This window comes from Anas platyrhynchos, chromosome 2, assembly GCF_047663525.1.
Source record: "Anas platyrhynchos isolate ZD024472 breed Pekin duck chromosome 2, IASCAAS_PekinDuck_T2T, whole genome shotgun sequence".
NCBI lineage: Eukaryota > Metazoa > Chordata > Aves > Anseriformes > Anatidae > Anas > Anas platyrhynchos.
Window position 1 is genome coordinate 129,997,912 of NC_092588.1, and position 27,531 is coordinate 130,025,442.

The 27,531-nt window shown below is 33.4% G+C and overlaps 1 protein-coding gene across 19 annotated transcripts in view; it reads left to right on the forward strand.

Moving 5' to 3' along the window:
* Nucleotides 1-20,930, forward strand: part of DGKB (diacylglycerol kinase beta) — a 402,254-nt gene extending 381,324 nt beyond the window's left edge. For all 19 annotated transcript variants that reach the window (XM_072033589.1, XM_072033592.1, XM_072033593.1 and 16 more), the window contains 3 exons: nucleotides 5,507-5,627; nucleotides 7,599-7,659; nucleotides 17,892-20,930. In XM_072033589.1, the coding sequence (XP_071889690.1) occupies nucleotides 5,507-5,627; nucleotides 7,599-7,659; nucleotides 17,892-17,999 (290 nt within the window). In that variant the 3' untranslated portion in view covers nucleotides 18,000-20,930. The remainder of the gene's footprint in view (nucleotides 1-5,506; nucleotides 5,628-7,598; nucleotides 7,660-17,891) is intronic.
* The last annotated feature ends 6,601 nt before the right edge of the window (nucleotides 20,931-27,531 follow it).

Sequence of the window (27,531 nt, forward strand, 5' to 3'; positions counted from 1 at the left end):
AGTAAGTTATCAGAGTCTTGACATCTGGACCTCTAGGTACAACTCTGATATAAACGATCATATACATTGAGGCATATGTTACTTCAGGTAGATTCTCAGGTAGCATAACAAAAAATAATAATAATAATAATGCATGGATTGATCTTGATTTACTGATTTCTGTAAACCAGGAACACTGAAAAAGCTATTTATCTGAAATCATGAGTACCGTGACATTAAATCATTAAATGCATCTTTAGAATTGCATATAGCAGTCATGGAAATGACCCCACGTTCCCGCATATTGGGAAACTGTAGTTTTAATACATGCAGTGTTCTGAGAAGATACTGAAGCATTCATGTGGTGCAGAGCATTGAGCTCAGCAGGTTTTCAAGGATCCTCTGGCATCACACCAGCTTTCGTATTCTTATCCAGTATTTTAACTGGAACCAAAAAAAAATTCCAGTGTGAAGATTACTAGGATTTGATTACATTTAGCAATGGAGGAACCCTTTCTCTCTGAAGACAAACTGCTGCCAGAGACAGATTTACCACTGACCAACAATGTTTTTATGCAAATGTGCCTGAGTGAGCGCAGTAACCCCAAATTATAAGAGTCATTCAATCTCTTGCCAGGACAGCAATATTTATATATTGCAAAGATAAATTGGATATCAAACCAGTTCCATTACAGAGGGAAAGTTCTCTATGTAAATCAGCATTTCTAATCACGTTTCTTTCCACTCCCTTCCCCACTTTGCTTTCCTTCCTTTATCTTCAAAGATGAATTCCAAATGTATTTTTCTATTGTGTATTCACTTTGAATATTGAAACATTCAGCTAATGCCAAGCTAATGGATAATGTAAACTCCTCACTAGGAAACTTTAAAGTCTCTAAGTGTTTCTTCATGCCCTGGGAAGCATAAAGGGGCCATATTAACGTACAAGTGCTTCGTCTGCTCTTGTGCAAGTTTCTGTTTGGACTTATATTTCTCCTGCTGTCTGATGGGAGGAAGTTGGCAGTCATCTCCCTAGAGACTTTTTTCACCCATCAGGAATGACTGACTGCAAGGGGTCAGATGCCCCTCTGCATGCTAGTCACCATTTGCTGACAGCAGCGCTCCCCCGAGAGAGCTGGCTTTGTTTACTGATGGGGCTAATATGAGGAGACACGTGAAGTCGTTTGGTTTGTGGAAGAGGGCAGGAGAGGCATGGTGCTGTGAAAACATTCCCACACACTCTAATGGCTCATTCACATAGAAAACAAGAGAGAGCCTTCAGCTTTTTTCACATAGCTCAGAGCAGAACAAACCGACTCCAGAACCCCAAGGCTCCAGTCAAAAAACACTTTCCTAATGCACTGAGATGCTCTCCATAATAGCTTACCTATGAGACCTCAGCTCTCATTTAGGCAACGAAATGACTTGGTTAGATTGAAAAGCTGCTCGGAGTGGCATTGTTGCCATTGTTTGCTGTTAGTTCCTAAACTTTTTTTTTTTTTTTAAATGTAACCTTTTTAAAAAAATGTAACCTAAACCTACAACCTCCTGAAACTGGTTATAATAGCTGAAATGTGTATTGGAACATGTAGAAAACCTTACCAGTATAGTCACCAAACTATTTTATGTTTAGAATAAAAAGTATAGAACATAAAAGAAATAAAACTACCTAGAAATACAATGAGTCTAAAAAGAAATATGTGTTGTTTTGGTTTATTTCTCTGTATTTGATAGACATACACACAGATACAGATGTGTATTTTTAGAGTACAATTTAGGGAAACAAAATAAGTGAGTTTCTGAATTAGATTCCAGACATAGTTGGAACACATCATGGGAAAGTCCATGTTATAAGCTGTTTTAAGTGATGACTGATGTTTAATGAACAGCAGCATTCATTATTTGAACTACAACTTAACAAAACTATAAGAAGGCAACAATAACTGCCACAAAGTCAACACACATGGTCATGTATGTCAGTATCTGGCCTCTAACACCAGCCTGCATAGCATGATTAGAAATAAAACATAAGAGGGCAGACATCCTTCCTTTGAGATACCTTACAAGATCTTTTTGTGATGTAGGGGGTTTCTAGGTCTAGAATGGCATCATGATTTAACACTGTATTATGTAAAAAGGATTTCCTGTTTGTTCTAGAAGTGCTATGAATCTCCTTAGATTTGTTTTGTTTTATTTGCTTGTTTTTTGTTTTGTTTTCTTTTTGAGAAATACTAAGTAACAACACTGTCTTCACCTAATCCATGTTATTCATGATTTCCTCTATCTATTGTTTTTCCTCCACATATTTCTTTCCTTCCTTAAGGGTCCTAGTCTAATTTCTTTTCTTTTGGATAGCTGTTCTGTTTGTTACCATGTTTGTTGCCCTTTTCTTTATCTTTTCTAGTTGTTTTATATCTTTCTCTGCATTGTTGATCAGACGATAGCCACAAACTCTATACTGAATGGAGGTCCCAATCATGCTGTAAAATAGTTTTTTGTTTGTTTGTTCATTTTTATATAATTATTGAGCACTGAGCGGATATTTTCATAGAAATTGCCAAGTAAGTCCATAATCTTAGTTTCTGCAGGACAACATTAATTGTAAGCCAGCATTAATTGTAACCCAGTATATCCACATATACAGACACAGATGCACACATTTGTTTTTAAATATACATGTATGATACAAGCTACATATATATCATTAGCTCTGTCAGTTATCTCTGTTTCCTTTCATGGACATTAAGTTGCATGTATTTGCATGCATGTATTGAATTTTCTGCCTTCTTATTGCCCATCACTCTGTACTGTGAAATTCCTAAACTTTTTAATAAAAAAATCACCTTTTTGTTTACTTTGCTGAATCCTCAGTAATTTGCTATCTACTTCTATTTCCAGATTATTTAGGGCAATATGTTGAGCAGTACAGGTCCTAGCACAGATCCTTTTGAGAAATCAGTGATAACCTTCTACCAGAAAGAAGAACAACTTCCCTTTTCCTATCTTTTAAATTAAAAGACTTGACCTTTTTTAGAAGAGCTTAGTTTCTTTCAGGTCATTGGTGAGGAACTTTTAAGAACAAATGCAACTCATTCATTGGATTTATATTCAACCAGTGTATCCATACCCACATCTTTGAAGAAATGGATGAAAATATCCACATTCCTTTTTCCACTTTTGTTTACTCTAAATTCTTCTCAAAGTCAATACAGCTCAAGGATTTGTTGAAATGGATGTGGCTATGCATAGCCATCAGGTCAAATATATTAACTAACTCATTTAACTAACCCTAAGTTAAGTTTTCCAAATAATTGTTTGTTGCATTTGCTTTAGTTTGTACTGCTTCTGAAAAGATGCTATGTCTAATTTGTTTGATTCTAAAAATATTCATATTTAGCCTAAAATAACCCCACTTAGTGAATGTGCCATGGCAAATGTAAAGTTTAGAAAAGGCTTCGCTTTTCTGAGAGTTAACAGTATTGTTCTGTTCAATCTTCCAATGTTTAATACACTACATTTTTGGAGATGTGTGGTATGGCTCAAAGGGCAGGATTTGGCCCTTTGTTACCTACTGTTACTGGCACTAGTCTCCTAGCTATTGAAAAATGATGCATCAAATTTATATCACTGCAAATGTCACTATTCTGAATCTTGCATATGTTGCCTGAGCTGTCAGTAATAAAAATCTGTTCTTAATTATTCTCCCATTAAAAAAATAATAATTTTCTAATAACCCAGTGAAATGGAATTTGATGTTCTCTTTGGCTGGAAACATTTGAATGTTTTTAATCTATAAAGTTTAGTGTGCTTTTGCAAATTAGTAGGACTTTCCCATTTAAATTGCTTTGATTAACAACAAAAGCAGAATTTGTTTAAATCTCAGTTAAGTTTAAAAGTGCATGAGTAACTTAAGGAAAACATTTACAGAGAATACAGTCTTTTAAACAATTCAACAGAAAGCCAGACATACAAAATTGGGTTTATGAGTGGTATAGGGATGCAACTCCAAAAATGCATAGTTAAAATTAATCATATTACATATTTTAATCTTTTGTCCATCTTGTTTTTCTTCTTTAATAGCAAATAATAGGGTTTGGTTTTGCTTCATTAATAGCATGTGGAACTAATTTCACTGTGAAGAGAAATTGGAAATAGTGAAGAATATTAAGAAAAAGGAAGGCATTGGATAGCATCAGATTTTCTGGTTGGAAGCAAAAAAAATCCAGACCATAAATCCTATTCGCTTTTAATACTTTTTTTTTTTTTTTTTTCTTTCACAGTACTTCTTTCAGTTAATTACCTTCATTCAAAGCCCAAAGAAGTGAGGAGAAAAGACTCCATTTGAAACTTTAGACTAGCCTCATAGATATGATAATTAGCATGGAATTCTACCTTCATTAAAGGTTGAAGGGTTTAAAATACACAAAGAGTGATGTGCTCTCCTTTCTTTGTTTTTTCAATGTGATGATAGACTCAAACATTTTAGCTCATCACTCTGCTTCACCGAATAACATGTCTTTTGGAAACATGAGTATTAACAGCCAATCTATAAAACACACATAATATACAGCTGAAAAAAAAACATTTCTTTTTCTTGTCCATCTGGTCTTGGCAACATGTATTTAAACCAAAGCATATAAAACATATTATACAAAACACTCTGGTTGATTCTGGATAATATTTCAATACCTTGCTTGGTTGCTTCTCAAATCAGACTGCTATATTACTATTTAAGTTTCTGTTTGTATCTCTTTGTCCGAAATTCTAGGCAAAATTTGTTCTTGCTCCTTGAAGCCGAGCAAACTAAGATTTATTTTGCCAGATACATTATTAAAATATTTCTGAAAGTTTAATGCCATAAAGCTATGTAATCAGAAAGCAGTACGAAACATACTATGGAAAGCTAGATGAATATTTGCTGATAAGAATTTTTTCTGCCCTTTTTGCATTAAATCTGTGCACTAATTGAGGCAAAATCAAATGGAAAAAAATTTGGTCCCATAAACAATGACTTTAATAATGTATGTAGACAAAGACTGAATTAGAGTTGTACACGTTCTCTGGAGAGAGATTCTAGCAGTATATTGGGCAGTGATTCCTCCTATACTAGATTTTAAATATGTGTTGTAACAATAAACATACACATAAAAACTATACATTTCTAAACTACGAACATTTCATTTTTTAGTATTTCCAATTTTGATATTTTCCTATAATTCCTATTTTATCATATGCTAAAATTCTTTGGTATGTATGTATGTATGTATTAAAATAAACCATTGAGATTATTACTGTAGTTTAGAATTATTTTGGTCACAATATTTTAGAGTGGTGTGACAACAGGCCCAGAAACTTAAATCTGTAATCATTGAGAAATCACTGTCTAAACCATTTTCACCTGCTCTGTTCACCTCATCACGTCATATTACCAGCTGGCCTTCTGACCAGTTTGCTAGTTCTTGCTAGTTAGGATGACCACTGTCAAAATCATGACAAGACCAAATGCAATTTTTTTCAACTTTTTCAGATCTTAGTGACCAACTTATGGAAGTGGTTGGTCTGGAAGGAGCCATGGAGATGGGTCAGATATATACAGGTCTGAAAAGTGCTGGAAGACGACTTGCCCAGTGTTCATCTGTTGTCATCAGGTATTGACAGCTTTAATTTGCACTGCACTGTTGTAGTGAATCAGTAAAGATTTATATATTATTACTTACACTTTCATTTGTAGTTTAATAATCATAAATACTGTAGTTAATGTTTATGAAAGTATCATTTTATATATTAAATTTATTCTGTCCATATTCTATGGATATATTCCTTCGTTTAAGTGTGTTGAACGGAAGGAAGGAAAGAAAGAAAGAAGGAAGTGTTTAGATTCAGTCTTTACATGTTATATTCAGCTGTCATTTCATCCTTTGAAGAAATATTGGTAAGCAGCTGGAGAAGAAACAGTAAGGCAGAAACTTGGACTTTATTATTGACATACATTCGATGCAGTTTAGAGCAAAAAGACATCTAACATTACTTTAATGACACATTTTAACCCATTTGTAATGCATTCCTCCTCAGGGAATAGTAGCATGTAATTAGTGTTTTAAACCATTTTTTATCCTTATCAAAGTACTCTGTTTTTTAATTTATATATTTATTGAATACTGACAAGCCATTGTTAATAAATGTGCTGTTATGTGTTAACTGTGAACAGTGGAGCATGCTAATTTAGTTATGTTTTATCATCTACTAAGCTAGAAATAACCAGTACATTTACAATAGAGGAAAGATGGATTCGATCTTAACAAGAAGATAACTATTCTAACTTCGGATCAGATGAGGGTTGGAAAAGAGAGAGGTATTCAGCTCTTCATCAGTGAAGAATTTTTCAGGAAGAATTTTCTGAAATTTAAATAAATTCATAAGCTAAATAATGCTAAGATCAAGAAGACTAAAATAAGACATAAAATAAGGTAATTAACATAAGAGTAGCAATCAAAACTTTAAGAAAGTAAGTAGGATTTCCTGAAATTCATGGCATATTTTTAAGACTAATCTCAAGGACTGAGTGCTGTTGGCTTCAAAGTGCTCTTCCATGAGGATTAGGAAGAGAAATGAGGATGCCGAGGCATTTCAAACTTTTCTGGATACTGAGAAATATTTTTTATAATTGCACATGTGCAAGGTCGCAACTGCAAAAGAACCAGAACCCTTCCAAACCTAAAAAATTAGAGCTCATTGAATGTTCTTCCTTTCCTCCACTTATGGCTGTAGACGACAGTGGTTAATCCCACAAACTGCTAGTCATTTTTAAGTAACGTCCAGGACATCCAGGTCGGAGTTTCCAGTTGAGAGATCAACTGATTCATTTTTCCACTATGAGAATTATTTGCTTCATGTTATCTTGAATAGTCTTGCATGCAAATTATTATAACACAGAAATAGGGTTGGAAAAGAGCATCCAAAAGATCATTCTTTTTTTTTTTTTTTTCAATCATTTTTCTATACTTTTCTAAATATGGTCATAGAAAATAGACATGGAACAATGTTTATGTTAAAATCAGTGAGACTTTACTGACAATTTAAATTTATAACATAGTATATTAAAGCCTCTGAACACAGTACAACAGTCAGTTGTTAGTGCTCTCAGTTAAATACAAGTATAAAAGTGTGTTTTATGATTCTAATAAACAGCAATAATAGAGCTAAGAGTAATTTCTTTCTTTATAGCAGTTAGTCTAAATCATTAAAAATAGCAAGGTGTTTCTTTGTGTTTTCAGTGAATAAGGTTTATTCCTGAAGTTCATGCATCATTCTCTCTTTATTTCACAAACTGCAGAGTATTCTCCCATGAGAGTAATGTATTTCTAGCAAGATGTTTGAATATTTGCAATGTTTTTAATGTATGTGTTCAAAATGTTCATGTGTTCATGCTGCTTTTTTTGACTAGGTTACTTTAGTAAGCATGTTGGGTCATACTGGAGATTATATATAAGCTTGGGGTAAATCAAGCTTGGGGTGGCACACAATTATATGTGTGTGCCACCGCATATGTCTTCTTAAAAAATCCATTTATCAGTTTTGTCTAGTTACTCTTGCTTATACTGTGAAGTATATCGTTTTAGGACCAGCAAGTCACTGCCTATGCAGATAGATGGGGAACCTTGGATGCAAACCCCTTGCACAGTAAGTATACTGTTATCTCTGAGGAAAAGAAAAGGGGGAAAAAAAATAATGATTTTTTTTCAATTGCAAAATTACAGTAGTCAGATATATTTACTTATTTATTTAGTTTCAATTCTTCAATGAAAGAAACAGAATCTTTTGGTTTAAACCTTGTCATTGGCTTAATTCAATTGCTTAAGGAATGTGTTTACATGCTGTTATTATGTAGCTCAACACCCACTGCATTTTCAATGCATCATGCTGTTTTTTCTACAGGTTGGAATGGAATAAAAGACAGTTATTTCAAAAGTTTGGAAAGTGTTCAGAAAGTGCAGTTCAGGCATTGCTTTACCTGTTGTGATCGTTGATTTGTGATGCTGTATTAGTTTTATAGTCTCTTGCTGTATTGCTGAGTAAGAATCAATATGAGTTTTGATGCTAATATGCACAAGTAATTAATTATTCTTTAGAAACTAAGGCATATTTTCCATTTTAGAGTGTAAGAGTTCATGAGTTCATATCAAGAACGTTTTATTTAAAGCAGAAGCCTTGACTATGCTGATTGAATTATGCAACAGAAATAATAATTAAAAATTCCTTGCAATTTAAAAAAGTGAAGACTCTTCTGCTATCATAGAGCATTTCAATGCCCACATGTATCAGGTGAGGGCAACTAAGCAGGAAAGAGAACTCTATTCCTCCAGATAAGAAGGATCTTCTTCAGAGCTGTTTCTTTGAGGAACTCCAGTTGTTCAGTTCAACTGAGTGGATAATGCAAGAAAGGTAGAACACTGAGAACTCTCCCTGGTCATCTGTTTCCAATATATTATAGAGGGTAACCAAGCAGTTCCAGATGTTGAAGAAGACTGAGCTTTTCACTGTTGTATATAGTCACAGTAATGTGTTTTATGTGCAGTATTACTAAGTTTTACTTAAAAAACCTGTGGTTTTAGGTAGATGAGTTACTATCACCTTACAGTTTGTAAGTTTGATGAACCAGTAATGTAACAAGAAAGTGTCCCGCTACAGAAAGGAGTAATTCTCCAAACCTGGGTCCTGGATCACTTTCATGATCTTCATCTATAGTAAAGGCAACATGAAAAGGTAAAAGGGAACACCTTCAGTAAAGTGCTAACAGGCTTGGGAGCTGATGAAGTATAGACTAGGATGAAAGTAAAGGGTTATGATAGTCCATGTTTGCTGTTATTCTGTAGTGAACAGCAGGGAGCATGCCTAAAATCTAATTCTGTATGGTAAGCTCTCAGATACTGCAATGAGAGGGAAACCATGTGAATGCACAGTATGTGAAGGCAAAACAGTGAGAATTTTGAGGTTTATTCCAAAAAAACTTTTGGAATTAAGAGATATCATTATCATTACTTCTTCTACAGCAATGGCTCAGTGCAGAGCAACAGTACTCTATCCAGCATTTACTTTAAGAAAAAGATGTAATTTTTCAGTTGCCAGACTACAGAAGAGAACTTATGGAAGGATGCTGGCAATAACATGTGCTTTTTTTCATCTTGATTGCTTGCTCTGTACAAAATCCCTGCTATCTGATTGATAATGCTAGCAGAAGCTGCCTGCATGATAGAGGACAAGCCTGGAAAAAGAGACAGTTCGTACATTTCAATTACTGCCTTAAGGAAACAGAAAATTATTACTGATAATTACTGCTGTCCAATTAAAGTAACCTTTTCAAGGGGATTGAAATGGCATATACTTTCTTGTGGACCCTATCCTTTTTGCTGTATCATCACTAAGAGAATATGCTTTGTGTTACATATGAAAACCCCGCTGTAAAATTTATTTATTTATCGAGAGAACAGATTTGTTTATTATACAGCACCACTATGAATTTAGATATAGAATAATTGTTATATTATTCATTTTACATGGAAAAAAAATAAATGTTTGTTTTGTCTGTTGAGGAACTTGATGTATTTATCTACCCTGCTCTGTTTTCTACATCTCACAAAATTAAAAACAGGTATAGACCCACCTCTTCTCTCTACACTAATTCTATGTTAAAGCTTTTTCTTGAAGTTCTTTACAAAGTACTAGGAATTGCTCCTGACACAATGCCAAAGATAGATGTTAGCCTTCTTTCAACTGGGGTTTAAGATTTGGTTTCCAAGGGGTCTTTGGAAGGCATCTATTTGATCACATAAGTACAAGGATAATCTCTTGTGGTGTATATCCAAAACTGGAGTCTGAAAAAAATATAAAATCAAAAATAATTCTTATGTGTAGCCAGCTATGTAGCCAATAATTTGAGCCTGCAAGACCTCAAATTTCAGAAAAAAAGAAAAAAAAAATAAATGATGAGACCAATATGAGAATCATAAGTTTTTATCTTCTCTAGAAACAAGACTGCATAAAAAAATTGCTTGCAGGTAATTTTCTCATAAAATTACCTGCAAGCAAATGATTAATGACCAGCTTTTAAATGGAAAATAACTAGATCAGATTAAGAAATCCATGTGTTTTGTTGCTTAGGAGACATATGAGAGTTTGCAGTTTGTTTTTCCTCTTAGAAGAATTCTTTCCATAGCTTTTGCAAGGGCCTGAGGACAATATATAAAGATGATGGTATTTGTACAACATGTATTGTGACATGGGAGGGACGTTCGTATGCTTCACATCAGGATGCTGAAGGAAGGCAGTTATTAGTTTGCTAGATGTGTTATTTTAAGGCTACTGTCCCCACACAGTAGATATAGTGAGATAGATAGACCATCTCAGTAGTTCTATGTACATCAATTAGATCATGTACAGCAGTTAGGTAAGACAGCTGAGCTTCAGCTTTTTGATTCTTGGGTGCTCTAGACCGTTCAGCTACCGTTGAAAAAAGGCTGCTCTCTCTCCCCCTCCGACTGTGCTTTAGAAAGCTGAAATAACACAATTTTGGCATGGTGACCTCAGGAATTTCATTGTCATTTAGATTCAGTAGCTTTAGGGACTAACCTAAAAAAAATTACAGAGCCCAAGTGAAAAAGAAATTCATACAATCAGCATGTATTTAATCAACCTTGCCCAAAGGTATACGTGGTTAAACAGAACTCAGAATTCTTAAAGGACTTAGAAGTCCTTTTCTGTTTCTCCTTCAGATTTTGGTACAAGTGAGGGCATTTTGTAAATGATTAATCAAAAAAATCAGGTTCAACTTGATCAAAATTCTCCTTCTATATTCTATTACATTCTGCTATGCAGATTAAAGAAGGTAAGCTCTGTATCCAGTCCTGTTATGTATGAAATGCAGGCTGCAAATGCAGGCTTGGAAGTTTATTTCCCATTGAAGAAATCAGAAACTTTATCTTTGCTACTTCTCCTCTTTTTCCTTCTCATGCACAGAGGCCACGTTCCCCCAAAATGATTGCATGGGCTCAAAATTATATATATATAATCAGAATCACTGCATATATATATATATATAATGGAATATATGGAATTATTGTATATCAATATACATATATGGAATATATAGTGATTCTCCAGAAGCTATGATCTGTGATTTTTCATTCCTGTGATCACTTTTAGTACTAAAGAAGTTGCTGCATGCATCTTTTATTATCTAATCTTACACGCGCACCTAACATCCCTAAAAGGCAATTGTATAAGTTCTGTAAATATTTAAAAATTTGAGTGGCCCCAGTCTAAACATTTAATAAACATCCAGAATCAATTCAATATTTCGAACACATGCAGACATCTGTATCTGACAAAGTCACTCTGCTCAGGTATAATAAGATGCAGAATCTGAACATCAAATTGTATTATTTTTATGTTTTATTTTGTTGTTTGTTTTTTTATGTAGAAGAATCTTTAGGAGAAGGAAAGATGATAATGTTAATATTATGTTAAACATCTCGTCTGATTAGCTGAGGAGAAAATTCTATCAGAGCTCTCCCAGACAAATATAGAAACATAAAAGATATCCATGGTTTCACCTGATCTCCAAACAGGTCACTAATAGTAATGAAACTTCAGAGATTCTCAAGCTAATTCAATAAACTTCTAGCTTTAGCCATCAGGATTTTATATATATATATATATATATTTTTTTTTTTTAAGTGATCTTTCAATTTAGCTACATAATGTATTAGCATTGTTTTGAAAAATCTATAAGAATTCTAGATTAATTAATTCATCTTAATTAGAAATAACTGTGATTTCAGTTCTTTCAGCTATTCATGACTTGGTTGGCTTCTTATCTGAAAGCGTGTCAAGCTGCTAGCAACATTAGACTAAATAAAATAGAAGACAGAAATGTCTATAAAAGATGTAAGAGTACTGCCAAATAAAGGAATGGTAATCCATAGTCAAAGCCCACCTGATAGATTGCCAGATTGTTTCATAAACATCTCAAGTGCAGTATTTTTAACAGTATTTAACAGTATTAACAATACTTTAACAGTATTTTTAAAAAATATTTACTGATAGGGAAAACTTGTAAGAAACCATTTAATAATGGAACTCAGAAAATATATTTTTTGAGTTCCATTTTGAGTTTATATTTTTTGAAATATATATTCTGAAATATAATTATAATTTTGAAATATTATAATCTTGTATGCACCTTAAAAATAAGGATTGGAGGACTGGATATTTTCTTTCTAGCCTTTCCTTTAGATATGTGATGAGCATGATCTCAAAGGACTTATTGAAGTCCTACTTTTGTATTTAAATCCAAAGAGAAAGAAGAACAAAATACGTTTAATCATATTTGTGATATGCCAGGGCTGGGTGAAGAAAAATGACACAGTCACAGATTTGTTTTATGTAGATCCATTGGCTCCAAAACTCCATAAATGGCATGAAGAAGTTGCAGCTGTTTTCTAGACTCTTGGTCTGTAACGTATCCTCTTTCCATGTCACTGAATGTTTTTGTTTTTTTCTGTTTTGTTTTTTGTTAACATGGGAAATTAAACTTTTGTGTCTGCTTCTTTCGAGCAAAGAGGAACTGGATCCTAGATATGGTGGCTGGTGTTTGTAGAATGTTGTATAATAACTACACAAGTATAGTTATTCCCATAAATGGAAGTCAATTGCTAGAAAAAACAAGTTTTGGGTGTTATACTGAAATCCTACATTTTCCCTCTTTTGAACAACAGTGTGCATACTTTTGAAGCCAGAGTGGTTTATTGAGCTTCTAACATTTTATCATGCAGTTGGGTATTATTTTTTGTACTCACAGGTACACTGCACATTAATTAGTTTTGTTTACCTATGCATTTTTTTCTTAATTTCACAACAGTAGTTTTTGTAATTGACAAAGCAATTTACTGCATGTGTGCTTTCTGCACCCCAGACAAATACTCTAGCATGTAATGCACCTTTCTTTCCAGTTCAGATTGTTAAGAAAAGAATTAGTTGTGACTAATTGCCAATTAATTTGCAGTGGTTTCAGGGAGGAGGGAGGAAAAAAAACAATTGCACCTACTAATTAAAATTTGAAATATTCCAAAGTGTCATCTTTAGGTGTCTGTGGAATACATAATTTCCATTTTAGTTCTGCACTAGATCTGTAACAACCCTGAGTTTGACAGCTCTATTAATTTAAAACCTCAGTGATACCTATTAGTACAAAACATGAAAAAAATGCCATTAATCATTTATTTTAATTCTGCAACTCTGTCATTTTCTCAGTATGTTTAAAAATTATGATGACACCATAATGTTTTCCAATCTACCTGTGTGAAGGGGAAACGGATCACACTACTTAGGAGAGAGACTAGAGTATATTATTAGAGCGTAATTAATGCCAAACTGATTAGATTTGATTGCACTTTGCACAATAATATTGTTAAGAAATTTATTTAAAAGATATATTGCATAATGCTATATTTAAAACAACTGGTCTAGACCTGAGTGATTTGACCAAAATGCCACATAATGCAAATAACAGGTTAATTATAATAGCACTGCTTACATTCTGTACATCTTAGTCATCCAGTACAGCCCTCGATCACCTATGAGAAGATAAAAGTGTTTACCACTTCTGTGACATAGAAGTGTTACATCCTGTAAGGGAAGAAGCAAATGTGCATCAAAACTGGGAAAACCTTCATACCCTCAAAACTATCAACAGCCAGACCCTGATGATAACAAGGAACAAAGTGACCATAAACTAGCAGGTCCAAGCTGAAAAGGAGGTTTTTGTTTTGTTTTATTTTGTTTGTTTCTTTCCCCCCCTCTGTCCTTAAAACACAGTGTTCTTTTATTTAATATTAATTAAAATATTACAAGCAGGGCTGACTTTCTCCATCTTTGGTTATCTATTCTCATTTAGCATTGTAGTTAGCACTTGCGTGTATAGCAGTACATTCTGTGTTAACAGTAAGTATTTAGGCATTCTGTGAAGTCAGGAATAGATAACCAGTACATAGTGTAGAAATACCAACATACAAGCAAAATAGACTGACCTAAAAGAGATGGCCATTACACTAAAATTGTTGATGGTCACTTCATTTTTTTCAGTGGATTAATTTTGTTAATGTAGCTTCAAGGCATATTTTGAGACTCTGACCTGAAACAAATAAATGTATAGTTTATGCATTTATAAATATCTTTAATATAACAAATTCTGGCTTCTCCTTTATCAGATTTTTTTTTTTTTATCTATGAAGAGGGAGCGATTATTAAATTAATAACTCTTAGTTTAAGATTTATGCTCTTTGTAAATGGATCTTTTGTCCCTTCCCATGAAATGGACACACTTTTTAATGCTAGAAAGACAATTTTGAAATTGCAAATGCAATATTTTTTTTCTGCTAGGCCTATTTACTAGATAAGTCTTTTAGATTTCTAGTCTTTTTACATTTATTTTACATTTAGTAAATTTTTACATTTATTAGATAGTCTTTTACATTTCTGTGATTGTGAACTCAAAGGCTAAAATCATGGCTACAGTTAGTGAATGAGAGTTTTGCCAGTGTCATTTTGCCACTCAAGCCATTCCAACAGCTTGAGATTAGCCCATAGTGTATATACAGCTTTCGACAACAACAAAAATAATAGCCACTTGTGCTTTTTTGCTTTCATTCCAAATGAAATTGCTTTTCCAAAGTTTTTTGTTTTTTGTTTGTACTTTTAATTAAATTTCTTACAAATACGTCGAATAGAAGCTTTTTCTTGCATTCTTTCCTCCAGTCAGTTCCCTAATTTATGTTTAAAATGTCCTCCATACTTGCTGTAAGTCATTCTATATTTTCAATAAACCAGAGTACATTATCTCAAAAAATATTTTCCAGTATTCGTTACTATTTTGCATGAGTTTGTCTGTCAGGGTATCATTAGTTAGTTTAGTGTTTGTTTTCCTGACCAATCACTTTTTGTCTATTTCTTGTCTTTTTGTGAGGAAATCAGAGATTCACCTTGGAAAAATGAAAAAGAAAAAAAAAAAAGTGGGTCTTATTGAAAGCTTTTAAAACTGTGTTTCTAATACAAAAGACATTAATTTTTTTTTTTGCTGAAGGGGAGAGAAAAAGCAAATAGTAGAAGTTAGTCTTCAGACACTAGGCACACAGAGAATTTATACACAGATAGTGATTTATTTATTTATTTATTTTTTCAGTTTTTAACTTTTTACATCTTTCCAGGACCAGATCATCACCTTGGATGCCTATAATTATTATTATTTTCTGTCCATTTTAGTCTCTGTAAACCCTCTAAGTGTTCAGTCCTACTTTGACCCAATACACTGTTTCCCTTTCTGAGACCCTTAGTGATCTTGAAGTGTTTGATTTCACTTGTCATTGACATAGCACCAACTTTGGTGATGTTGCCAGTATGCAAACAGAAGAAGCAACAATTCTAGGACAGAAACGCAGTGACTAAAAGTCTTGAGAAAGGCAAAGTTAGATTTCAGGCAACGTAGTGCAATGGTTCAGTCTGTATTGTACTGATCTCTTTTTATGACCCATATACATGTATATACATATGTGTATATATATTTAATTGGGAAAATAAAAAATCAAAGGTTATCATTGTTAACCTTAGCAGTAGTGCAGTAGTAACTTACATTACCATGAACATGTTAAAAAACTTACTTTAAGTTACCATTTTACTTTTTTAGATTCAGAATGTAAAGTATATTTTATGCCACTGGAATTGTGCCAATTTACAACAGTTGAAAATATGTCTTAGAGAAATGCATGTAGGACTCCATCCTCATGCGCATGAGTGGTTAATCATGTTCAGGCGTCTTAGCTGATCTCAGCTGATAGGATAAAACATACTGAAGAGGTCATGTTCTCTGAAACAGATGGCTCAAGCCAAAAAAGAACATTACAAATGATAAATATTTTCTCAAGATGTAATTGCATTCACCCTCAGCAACATTGAACAGCCCCAGTCCAACATGCAATCTGTATGGTTTCTCAGGAATAACTCACCTCTTCATACAAAAGCCATCTTTTGAGGTTTGCTCTTTTATTCATTTTAAGATGGAATTATTATGATTTACCTCTGAAATGAAATTCTGAGAACGTTCCTACTGCCTCATCATGGCCGAATCTTGTAATATACTGAACCCTCATGACTCTCCTAAAATTCACTCACTGCAGCTGCAGATTACTTTGTGTATTGATTCTCAGGATCAGGTTGATGTCATCACTATTCCTGAGACCCAAAATATGTTTTATGAAGCATGTGAAAGCTACAGAAATCCTTGAGGCAGTTTTCCATCAGCTGGTATAAAGTGACATTAATGGAGTAATGCCAACTTACCCGAACTACAGATTTGGCTTCCAAAGTGGTGCCTGAAGCAGAATTTCATGTGAGAAAATATGTTGATGCCAGTCTTTGAAAGCAGTAGTTATTTTCTGTGTGAAAGTAATATAAATTTCAAAAAAAAAAAAAAAAAAAAGAAAATTATACTACATTTGATACTAATGAACAATGTTGACAAGAAGAGGTCACCAATGAAATTTGAGATTAATGAACTAAGGTGACAGGGAAATGAACATTTGGAGAATTAAAGTAAGTCTCTAATAGAGTTAAACCCAAAACATTTTGTTGGGATTTTTATGTTTCTGTCTCTTTTATATAGTAAAGTAAATTTCCACCACAAGAAACATCCTGATCTATATTTTAATGAGACTTTCCACGTGACATACATTTTTTGTTTTATTACTGTTGGTGAATGACAAGTGAAGGATATTCATTTTAACTTGAAAATGTCAGGTATGCACTTTAAGAGATATATTTTTCCAGTTTTTAATGAGGTGGTGTTTCTTTTTGAAAGAAATACCTATCTCTGATGTGGGTACTATGCAGATGACAACTGATATTTAATAAGTGATGGTTCTTGTATTAGTCGTAGTTCACTAAAGAAAATGTCTCGGATTGCTTTTGAAAAACTCCTAGCGTCACTAGCCCAAAGGCAAGATGTGACCTTTTTATTACATAATGAGAATCATTTATTATCTTACAATGTATCTTAAAGTCACAGACAAAATGCCACTTTGATAATTGCTTTCAATTAGCTTTGAGCATAGCATACATTCATAAAATGTCTTCTCTAATTTAGACTTGAATTAGAGAAAATTGCAGACATAATCTACTTTAAGGTTGTCTCATTTAAGGTGATTCGTAGTTTTATATCAAAGAAATCAAAACGGGTCACTTTAGAGCAGTCTTGCAAAGTGTTTTAAATAGGCTTTTCAATATTTGAGTCTATTCTATTAACAATTAATTAACAAATTGGAATGCTAGTTAATCTTTTTTGACCTTTTTTGTGTGTTAACTTTTGACTTTCATTCATAGTGGCTATTTTGAAATTAAACAGTATCCTGTGTTAGAAGAGAGGTACAGTTTGATTAGATGTATAAACAAAACATACAAAGATACAGTTTCTATCTTAGTAATAAGCAATGACTTGGTCTGCCAGCACATATGTCCTTTCCAGCTTTTAAATTCTTATTAATCTTGTAAACATGTAAAATATTCAACAGCAAGCAATAAATTCTACAGTCAAGAAGTAAGGTCATATATTGGCATGTATTTTATTGTATATGATTTTTTAATATTGATTGCATGTATAATTTAAAGTATCTGTGGTAACGATTATACATACATTGGCTTACTGCACATGTATCATCATTCATAAAAATAAGGATATTTTCCCTTCTTTGATTAAATGAAAAAAAGGTTGAAAATTACATATAAAGATAATTCAGGCATTTCAGATACTTGCATGTAGAAACTGAACTACCTCAATGGATAACTGATTTTCTTCTTTCTTCCCCCAGATAAAAATTACCCACAAGAACCAAGCCCCTATGTTGATGGGACCTCCTCCAAAAACTGGTCTTTTTTCTTCTATCATCAAAAGAACAAGGAACCACAGCAAGGAATAAGCCTGTGTAGTTTAGTTTTTAGAAAACCAATTAGCTTTGTTGGGCTTTGGAATATTTATGCTGGAAATCTTTCAAGAATTTCAGAATACATACTACTTGCAAAATCATGGATTTTGTTTTAACAGTTTCCGTGACTAAGCTAATGTAAAACTATGCTATTAGGAAAAAATAAATAAATAAATAAAAAGCAACAGTTTTGTAGGTGTTTTGCATGAAGAAAGCAAATCTTTACATGAAGTGATACAATATTTTTTTTCTTGTTGTTGTTGCATGCAATATCATTTACTAATCTATGTGATAATTCTGCCATGAAATATAGGAAGGGAATGCCATGAATAATTTGATTTTCTCTCTATTCTATTTCTGGCTTCTTCTTTTTTTTTTTTTTTTTTTTTTTTTCTATTACAATGATCATATTCAATAAGTTCAACAGTATCTCTTGAATCAAACATCTTCATATCAATAACAAATTAGACCTGTTTCAGAGTAAAGTTTGTTACAGGTCTCATTAACTTGCACTTTTAGTTTATCATTTGTTTCTACCCTAAGAATATTTTTATTCAGATAAGTATTAAAATCTTATATCTTATTCTGATAACTCCTATGTATATCAGTAATTGTATCTGTTGAAATCTGTTGAAATCAATGTGTGCATTATTCAAATGATCGTGATTATTCGTGTGTAAGTTTTAGCAAGACTGGAAATCAATGGAAATTTGAGCAAAAACTATGTGGTTAAGGAGATCGTGCTAAGAATGAAGATGTTAATACTTGCAAAACCAAGCATTGGAGTTGTTTGTTGAAACATTAGAATTATCTTAATGAGTAATACATCACTGTAACATGGCAAACTTTAAATCGCTCTGTGTATCGACCGATAGTATAGTGCATATGCACACAAATAACCAAAGCTCATGCCTAATAAAGTGCATTTCCCACCAAAGATTTAGTGAAGGATGCTTCAGAGAAATGGGTTAATGCATAATTAATCAAGCTCACTGGAGTAGATTCACTTCTGAAAATTTACAGTTCTTTTGATTATGTTGGCAATGTCCAGACAAATGTTGGGGTAGGAAAAAAACATTAAATTAATTGCAAATAAATACTCACTTTTCATTTGTTTCATAAGCTGATAGATATAGACACATACTCTAAATATTGACATTTATAGATACTTTAAATATTGGAAAATTAAACTTATCTAATTTTGTTTTTGTTATTATTTATACATCTACTCTATCCATAATTTACTTGTCCTCTAAATTCATCTCTTAGGAAAGGATAAATTGTTATCTATTTCCCTTTTGTAGTCTGTTGTCTGGAATCAAATCATTTATTGTCATAAATTTTGTGGAGGCAGTTTTTCAGGTCTTTACTTTCTTAGCCCTCTGAGAGACTTCCTAACAGCTTAAAAATCATAAATCAGGGATTTGTCTGAGGATTGCACAACACTATCTAATGTTGAAGGGGAGTCCAAGAATGGCAACTTATTTTCAGTCTTGTATTTAAACAATCTTAATCAAAAATTTTGTGCAGTCTTAACATTGTTCTTCGTTCAGAGTGAGCTGCTTCTCTTCTCTGCATGTTTTAATGAAATTTCATCAAAAAAGAAAAAAAAAAAAAAAAAACTTTGCTTGAAATCCATGATTTCCCATTTTTATCTAGATTTTAAAATGCTAATGATTTATTAAATCTATTTTTCTATTGATTCATCCTTCCATCAGAAAATAGTATTTCATCATCCTGTAGTGCACAGTACTGTGCACGTACTTAAATAAAGTTGATATCATTAGTTCCTCAGTGTAAGAATTCAACAGAGTCCTAATTTATATAATAGACATTGAAATGAAAGTCAGTGTATAGGTAAGAATTTTGTCTTTGAAATATACAATCAGTGTTTTGTAAACATTAGGAGGTAAAAATTAAGTAATGTTATGTTCAGCATTAGGTAGAAAAATAAGAGGGCAATTATTTGCTAAAATTAAGATCTTGTAATTCCCCATTCTTGGGTCCAATGGTGTTGACAATTAGTTACCATATGAGTGAACTAATATTTTTCCTGTGCATTGCAAACACACACATACAAAACACATTTGATGCACTTCTTGACTGCACATATAAATATAGAGCTAAAGATATGAGCAAAAAGGAGAAACCTGCTGGCATGATATTACATAAAGTGCACACTGGATTTATGAAATTATGGTTACAGTTTACATTTTCAGATAACTTGATATAGGATTTTCTACCAATGCTTTTTTTTTTATAATTATTATTATTATTTTTCTTTGTAGCAAAAATGTGTTTAAGGACTATATATAATGTGTTCTCTATGATTATCTCATGAACATTGTAACTCTGAAAAAAAATAAAAACATATATAAGCTATTCTTTAATAATGTATGCAATTTTAAAAGTGCCACTCTGAATAGCAAATTGATCATAACATGCTTTTCCATATAGAGATGGGTTCATGTAATCACGATTACATGTAACTCTGACTAGATCTAGAAAATGTAAATCAGATATGTTTGTCAGTATGTGTCTAATTCTTACAGTAGCAAAATATAATGAAATAGCCATTTTATTACATACTGACACATTGCAACAGTAACATTCTTTCTTGTGTTTGTTTGTTTGTTTGCAATGGCCTTTAACAATTTAAAACCATGATCAAGATGAACATGATGATGATGAATAGAATATCTTAGAGTACATAAATCATAGTGTGAAAGGAAAATGCTTGATTTAGTGAAAGAGAACTTCCCTTCCTTGCTTCCTTCCTTTCTTCCTTCTTTCTTTCTCATTTCAGTGTGCACAGAATTAACATTGTGAAATTATACGGTCATATACAGTGAAGTGAAACACAGAAAATATGTACATGTATGTATCTTCATTCAGGTGAAATAAATGCACTGTTCTGAATCTTAAGAGTAGTAGCCCTAAACCTTCCACTGTTTACAATGGGACATTCTTTAAGGCCTCATTAATGACATTTTCAATATACATGGAAATTACAAAGACATAGGAATTATGCCTGACATTGAATTTGCAAATTTTTCCTCTTCCTACTAGAGCGTTGCATGTGGTCAATGTGCTGAAGAAAGAACATGATGTCTGCGAAAGAAATCTAAGTTGTGAAAGTGATTAGCATCACTCTCCCTTCACATGAGTTCCTGTTAAAAGTAGAGTTCAGTGCAGAGACAAATACAGTATTGCTTCTTCTAGTACTTGTAAGATGTTTGTACACATATTGTCACAACTATTTAAAGCTAAGGGGTTTGATGTCATGGTTTGTGCTTATTTGAGTGTGTACGTGTATATTCGAGCTACATCAGGTAGCATGCTAATATGCTCAGAACTTTGATGAGCTAAGAAGAACTTTGTTTCTGAAGCAGAAATAGATATTCTATAACATTGTCTCATTCTTATCAACTCTGTATTATTACATGTAAATCATAATAGTGATTACCTAATATTCAAAATTATCTAATGCAAATAAAGTCACCGAGTTCATCATGTTTCAAAATATCAGTGTAAGTAATACAGTCAGAGAATAATACAGTCAAAGAATATCTGCATTCGATATTATTACTGTATGAAAAGGAGAAAAAAAAGGCATGCTTTAATACATAGGTTGTGTTGTTGCTGTTTTTGTTAGTTTTACTGAGACTGGAGATATTCAAACAGTTACAACAACATGACATATCAGTGAATAAGGATATTTTGTAATTTACTGCCTTCAATCCCAAACAAGCTCTGGAACTTGTAATTTTGACACAGACCATAGGGAGGCCAAGTCTTTCTGGAAGAGAAATACAGTATACCATCTCTCTGGAAAAGTCCGGGAAGAATGGCTGAAAATCTGGAGGGGGGCGTGGGGAGGAATCAGACATTATCTTTAGGCAAGGAACCAGAGGAAGAGCAAAGAACTCTGCTGAGGAGTGACAAAACAGATTTGCAAAAAGGTCTAAAGCAGACCACAAAAATTGTAGTGTGGGGCCTGAGAGGCCAGATGAAGGCATTCAGGGCTAATGAGCATTGATGTGCCAAGGAAGTGAATTAATTACGTTAACCTACTGTCCTATTCTACTTAGGGCTGAAGGACATGGATTTTTTTTTGTTGTTTTGTTTTCTGTTTTGCCTTTTTGTTTGTTTGTTTGTTTGTTTTTTAATTCATGGGGTGAAAGGCTTGTGTTACTCCCAAGAGGAAGATAAAATACCGAGCTCTTCCAGTGAAGGGAGAAAGATTTGTGAGTGAAGGAAAGAACGGAAGGATGATGAAGAAAAAAGGTAAAGAATTTTCTAGGCTTTTGTTTATTCTAAATATTTGCATACACTGGAGAGAGAAGGGGGGGGGGGAACACACACTTTTGCCCTTGCTGTTAAGTAACAGTTTTGCAAAGCTTCTAAGCAGTTAGATGGAAAATTAATAAATAAATAAATTTAGAAAGCTGAGATGTTTACAAGAAGCACTGCTCAATGTTTTATGCAAGAGTGGTGAAGAACATGCCTATCTCTTGTCAGATAATTGCTGCTTGTCTCTAGCTCTGTGAGGTTTGAAAGCATTTTGTTTTCCCTACACATAAGGAAGGAAACTTCTTGTGGTCCTGCTGAGGTGAGTAAAAGCCTTACTGTAGCTCTGGCTGGAGAATAAATCAAGCATAGATCAGATCTGGAAGCTGAATCTCTGTTAAAGAGACATAAAATGATAGGTTAAAATTCAGCACATGAGGACCTGAGGGTATTCTCTGTATGCAGAAATGCCTGACTGATAGTGCAAGCTCTCTTTGGGTCTGCCAAGATTTCTGGTTTCTACCAAACCTAGTCTTGTGCTATGGTGTGCCTGCTTGGTCATATACCCTCATTTGCAATCAGGTGCTGGATTTTCAGTTAATTTTGAAATAAGTAGGTTTGACCTTTCCTGCAAAGCCAGTTCTGTGGCCAGGGAACCTTTTGGAAGAAGACAGAATTCAGGGCAGGAAGATAGAAACAGGTTTTGTTGGGGACCAGCTGGGTATAGAACAACTCTTTCACTTGGGTTGCAGCAGTACTGTCAACAGTTTGTGGAGGCTTTGTGGAGACTTATGCAAGCAGCACAGTTAAGCTTCTTTTGTGTGCCCATTGGAAGACCATATACTGTGAAGTTAGCTTCTGCTTTTCAACAGCTCCTACGCATCTTAAAAGTGTCTAAGGCAGGTGGTGCTGAGATGACTTTAAGAGAAGGGTAGTCATGCTTGTGCAGTATTAATCTTGCCAGACACCAATGTCTCTACAGGCATAGGGTTGAATTACAGTGTGTTTGGGGGGGGGGGGGGGGGGGGGGACGGACGACACACGGGACGACTTTGAGTCCAAGTGCTTTCTTTTTCAGAAAACAGTAATGACGTATAATGTATCATGCATAGGAGTTACTACTGGATTTGTGTGCATGTGGCATGGGTATGGACATAGCTTTTCCATTATCAATTTCTCAATTTAACAGGCATAGTGGAAGTAGAGAAACTTCTATATGACCACTGACTTCCATTTTGCTCTACAGCTTGAAATCATAAATAGGAGAAGGTACGTTGTAGGCATGGAGAGTCTCGGCATGAGGATATTTCAGAGGCTGCTTCTCTTCTTTCTGATTCAGGATTCAAAGAGACTACCTGAGAAGCACCTCAGGGTGCTCTTTAAATATGACTCATACAAAGAGGAAGTGATAATCACTAGGCTGTGTTATTTATAGAAAGGTGGTAGCTATGTTGATGGTGAAGTAGCAGTTTCATTGTGAACTACCCATTTCTAATAAGCATTGAAAATTATTTCTCATGTCTGAGTGAGAAGTAAAGATTAGGAACATTATATATATATTTATTTTTTTTATTTTTTTTTTCTGTCTAGGGTTAATAATGACTAAAAATAAATACTTAGCTGCTGGTTGTTGTACTTGAAATAAATATATATATATTTTTAAAGATAGGGTCAAGTGGTTATTCTGTGAAGCAACATAGCAATTTATGCTAATCGGTAGCTTTTCTGGATTGGAAGTGAATGCTTTTTACTCTCTTGATGAAACATATACTTATGGCCCATGTCCTGCTTGTCAGTAAGAAAATAGAAGTTGTCAATCTTCAGGTTTGTCAGTCTATTTACATTGACTACAAAACAAAAAAAGAATATTTGTTTCGGTAGTGATTTGTATATTTCTTAGTGAGGTAATCAGACTTTGCAAACACATCATTAGCACTGTACTAACTTCATGTCCAACTGTGAGGTTGTCTCTTGCAAAGAATAGGTGTGTATGTTTGGGGGAGGGGGGGTTGTTTCTATGTGTTTTTGTGAATCAGTGAATTTGAAACACTTTTTTTTTTTTTTTTTTTTTAGACCCTGGAATTATAAAGACTTGGAAACTTGATTTAGAAACACATACCTATGTTTATGGTGTACACATAAGCATGCAATGGCAGGAAGATCTCTTCCATTTGACCTGAACTTACATTTGTTCAAACTCAGTCCCTCAGTCACATCACGAAAGGAAACTTTAATGACTTATTAATTTTAGATAGCTTGGGAGGAATTCAGGGGAATGGTACTCTGGTAGGTTTTACCCAAGAACACTATTAATCTTGTTATAACAATATATACTGGAATATTAAAGGAACTTTCACTTCATTTACAACAAACATTGTTTTCAGTGATTATATTCTGAACTTTTTTTTTCTTTCTTTCTTTCTTTCTTTCTTTTTTTTTTTTTTTTAAAACTAGCTTAATCAATCTCTGAGAAGAGAGCTGATGCCTTCATACTTTATCAGTAGAAATGGTCAAAAATTCCTTAGCCTCTGTTTTATCAGAATATGCAAATTTTTTGAGAGGACCTCACTTAACCCAGTTGATCTAATTTTCCCTGGGTTTCCTTTTCAGCGCAAAACCAGATTTACCTTTTTAAATGTCAAAATATTTTGTTCTAAAATGTCAAAAGGAAGTGTAAGGTTTTAATTTGTATTGCTGTTTCATTAATGTAGTGATTAACTAATATTGTATTAACTGGCATGATGCTCTTATTTCATCTGAACATAATTATCTTAATCACTGTCAAAGAATTTTAAATTTTTTAGTATTTGTTCAAGCTCCTGAAAACACATTTTCAAACCTTGCACTGCTATAACTGTGATCAGACTAAATCTTCAAAAGAAATTTTAGGCTTTATGTAAGAGCTCTGCATTTTTGTCATTCAAATACCTGCAGAACTCCCAAGAGTTATCTTCAAGGAGTTGATTTTTTATTTATTTTTTAATTCATAGTTTCTCCTGTTTCAGATTATTTTATCAATTCACATCTATCTTTGTCCTTAACGAAAACAGATAACAGGATAATGTTAAAGCAAAAGTATTTTGTGTGACCTAAAAGTTTACTAAATCTCTTGATAGTTCTCTCATAATACAGGAAAGAACAGATTTATTTATTTATTTATTTTGCAAAAATGGAATGAGAATGCATTCGAAGAAGGGAATCCCATTATTTATATCATTATAACCCATTTTTTTATGAAATGAATGTCAAAAGAATATTGTTGGATTAGGTATTGTAAAATCTATTATTGACGAGATGTCATGATTGTAATCTTTTCCTTTAAGGTACCAAATACACTGTAACTCAATAGACAATCATTTTTGAATCATAATGATAAGGCATTTGTGTGTCACTTATTCATAAAATCCTGCAGTCCTTGATGTATCACTTGATCTTTTGAGTGAACTAATTCAAGAATACTTTTTCACCTCCCAGTTAAAATATGTAAATCATCTGAAATTTTGATGTTCCTCTTTTAGTAGCTATACCTTTATCATGAAGAAATGTTAGAACCCAGTAAATATCATGTGAGGTGCTTGTTATGACAATCAACAGTCTTATTCTTATGGTCCTGGGATAAGAGATGAGATGAGTGGACTCATCATTAAGGTTAATGGGGCTTTAAGAAAATGTTATGCTCCTTCAGTGCAAGGCAAGGTTCTCTTTTTCTGATGGGAATTCTGTCACTTTATCAGATATGACAATTTTCTCAGCCGAAGAGTTGAGATATTAGTCTGTGTGAAATGACTTCTAGATTTTCCTTGATTTGCCGGCTGAATCTTGGACAAAAAAAATAAATCTTATGGCAGGTGTCAATTGTTCTCTGTTGGTCTGCATGTAGAAATTTGCACTACTGTGAGAGCTAGTCAAAGCATTAACATGTGACCAGAATGGTTGTTTTGACAACTGAGAGCAGAATACCTGAGGTCAGGCACACAGAGGCAAAAGTTAAAACAAATTGTTAGAAAATCAGAGACATGTTAAACTTCCTATATGGATTTCTGGAATAACATCTATCTAAAAAATTTAAGAGTATAACCAGGTAATAAATACCAAACTTGCGACAGATAGCACTCTTTCCTCTGTAATATATTTTGTGCTACTTTATCTCAAATTGAATGCAGAGACATTAGTACAGTTTTAACTGTTGTACTATATACTACCTTTACAAACATAGCACAATGTTATAATGTATAAAAGCAAATTTAAAACACTATTTTATTGCACTTTGTTCAAGGAACCTGAAATACATTTTGATCCAATTTGATCCAATACCACAGGTCAGCAAATGGACTTGAAGGAAAATATCACATAATGATGTTTCCATCTCAGCTCAGTACAAGTTTGCAAAAGTGGTAACTTCTAGCTGAGCTATGTCATCCTTTATTATTTCATCTTAAGCTGTTTATAAACAAATTTGAACAATCATCATGAAACAAACCTCATCAGAACATGCAGACTTGACATTGTGAGGGAGAATTGAGAATGTGTATCTAAGAGGAACAAGATCTGAAAAAACAACCTCAAAGAAAGTACGCTCCTCAATTAGGAGTGGTGTACTTGCAAGGTACATAAACACATTGGTAGACACTACTTGTTTATTTCATTTCATTTCTCTAAGGTAATAAAATACTTCCCTCCTCCCCCCCAGAATAGCCAACACTGAAGAATGACTTTTATAGGAGGTTACAGTAGATGATACAGATTACCTGTGTCATTCTACTTCTGGTATGACAATATGGTTACATTTGAGAGCATTTAAGGTCCTGGAGTATGACACCAAGTCAGCTTTGGCAATCATGACTGAAATATTATAGCTTTGTTGGAGATCATGTTAAAGAGAAATATTGATATGGAAGTGAAATCACAATTCCACTAAAATCATTGGGTTGCCATTGCAGTCACAGAGTGAGGAATTTATCCCTGCTCTCTTGTGGTAGGGCTCAGAAAATCTTCTCAAACTCAAGTAAAATGTCTGTAAAGAATCTGTAAAGAATCCTAAGAAGGGGACTGTGTAAGTTTTATGGATATATGGATGCGCAAACTTTCTAACCTTTTATCTACAGTTTTACTGTGCCGCTGGCCAGGATCCAAACTCTCCTTCCTTTCACACCTGGGTACTCTCATCTTCTTTTGCACTCCTCTCCTCTGTCCTGAGTAAGCTTGTATTTCTGTCTCTAAAAACTTAGTTTGGCTT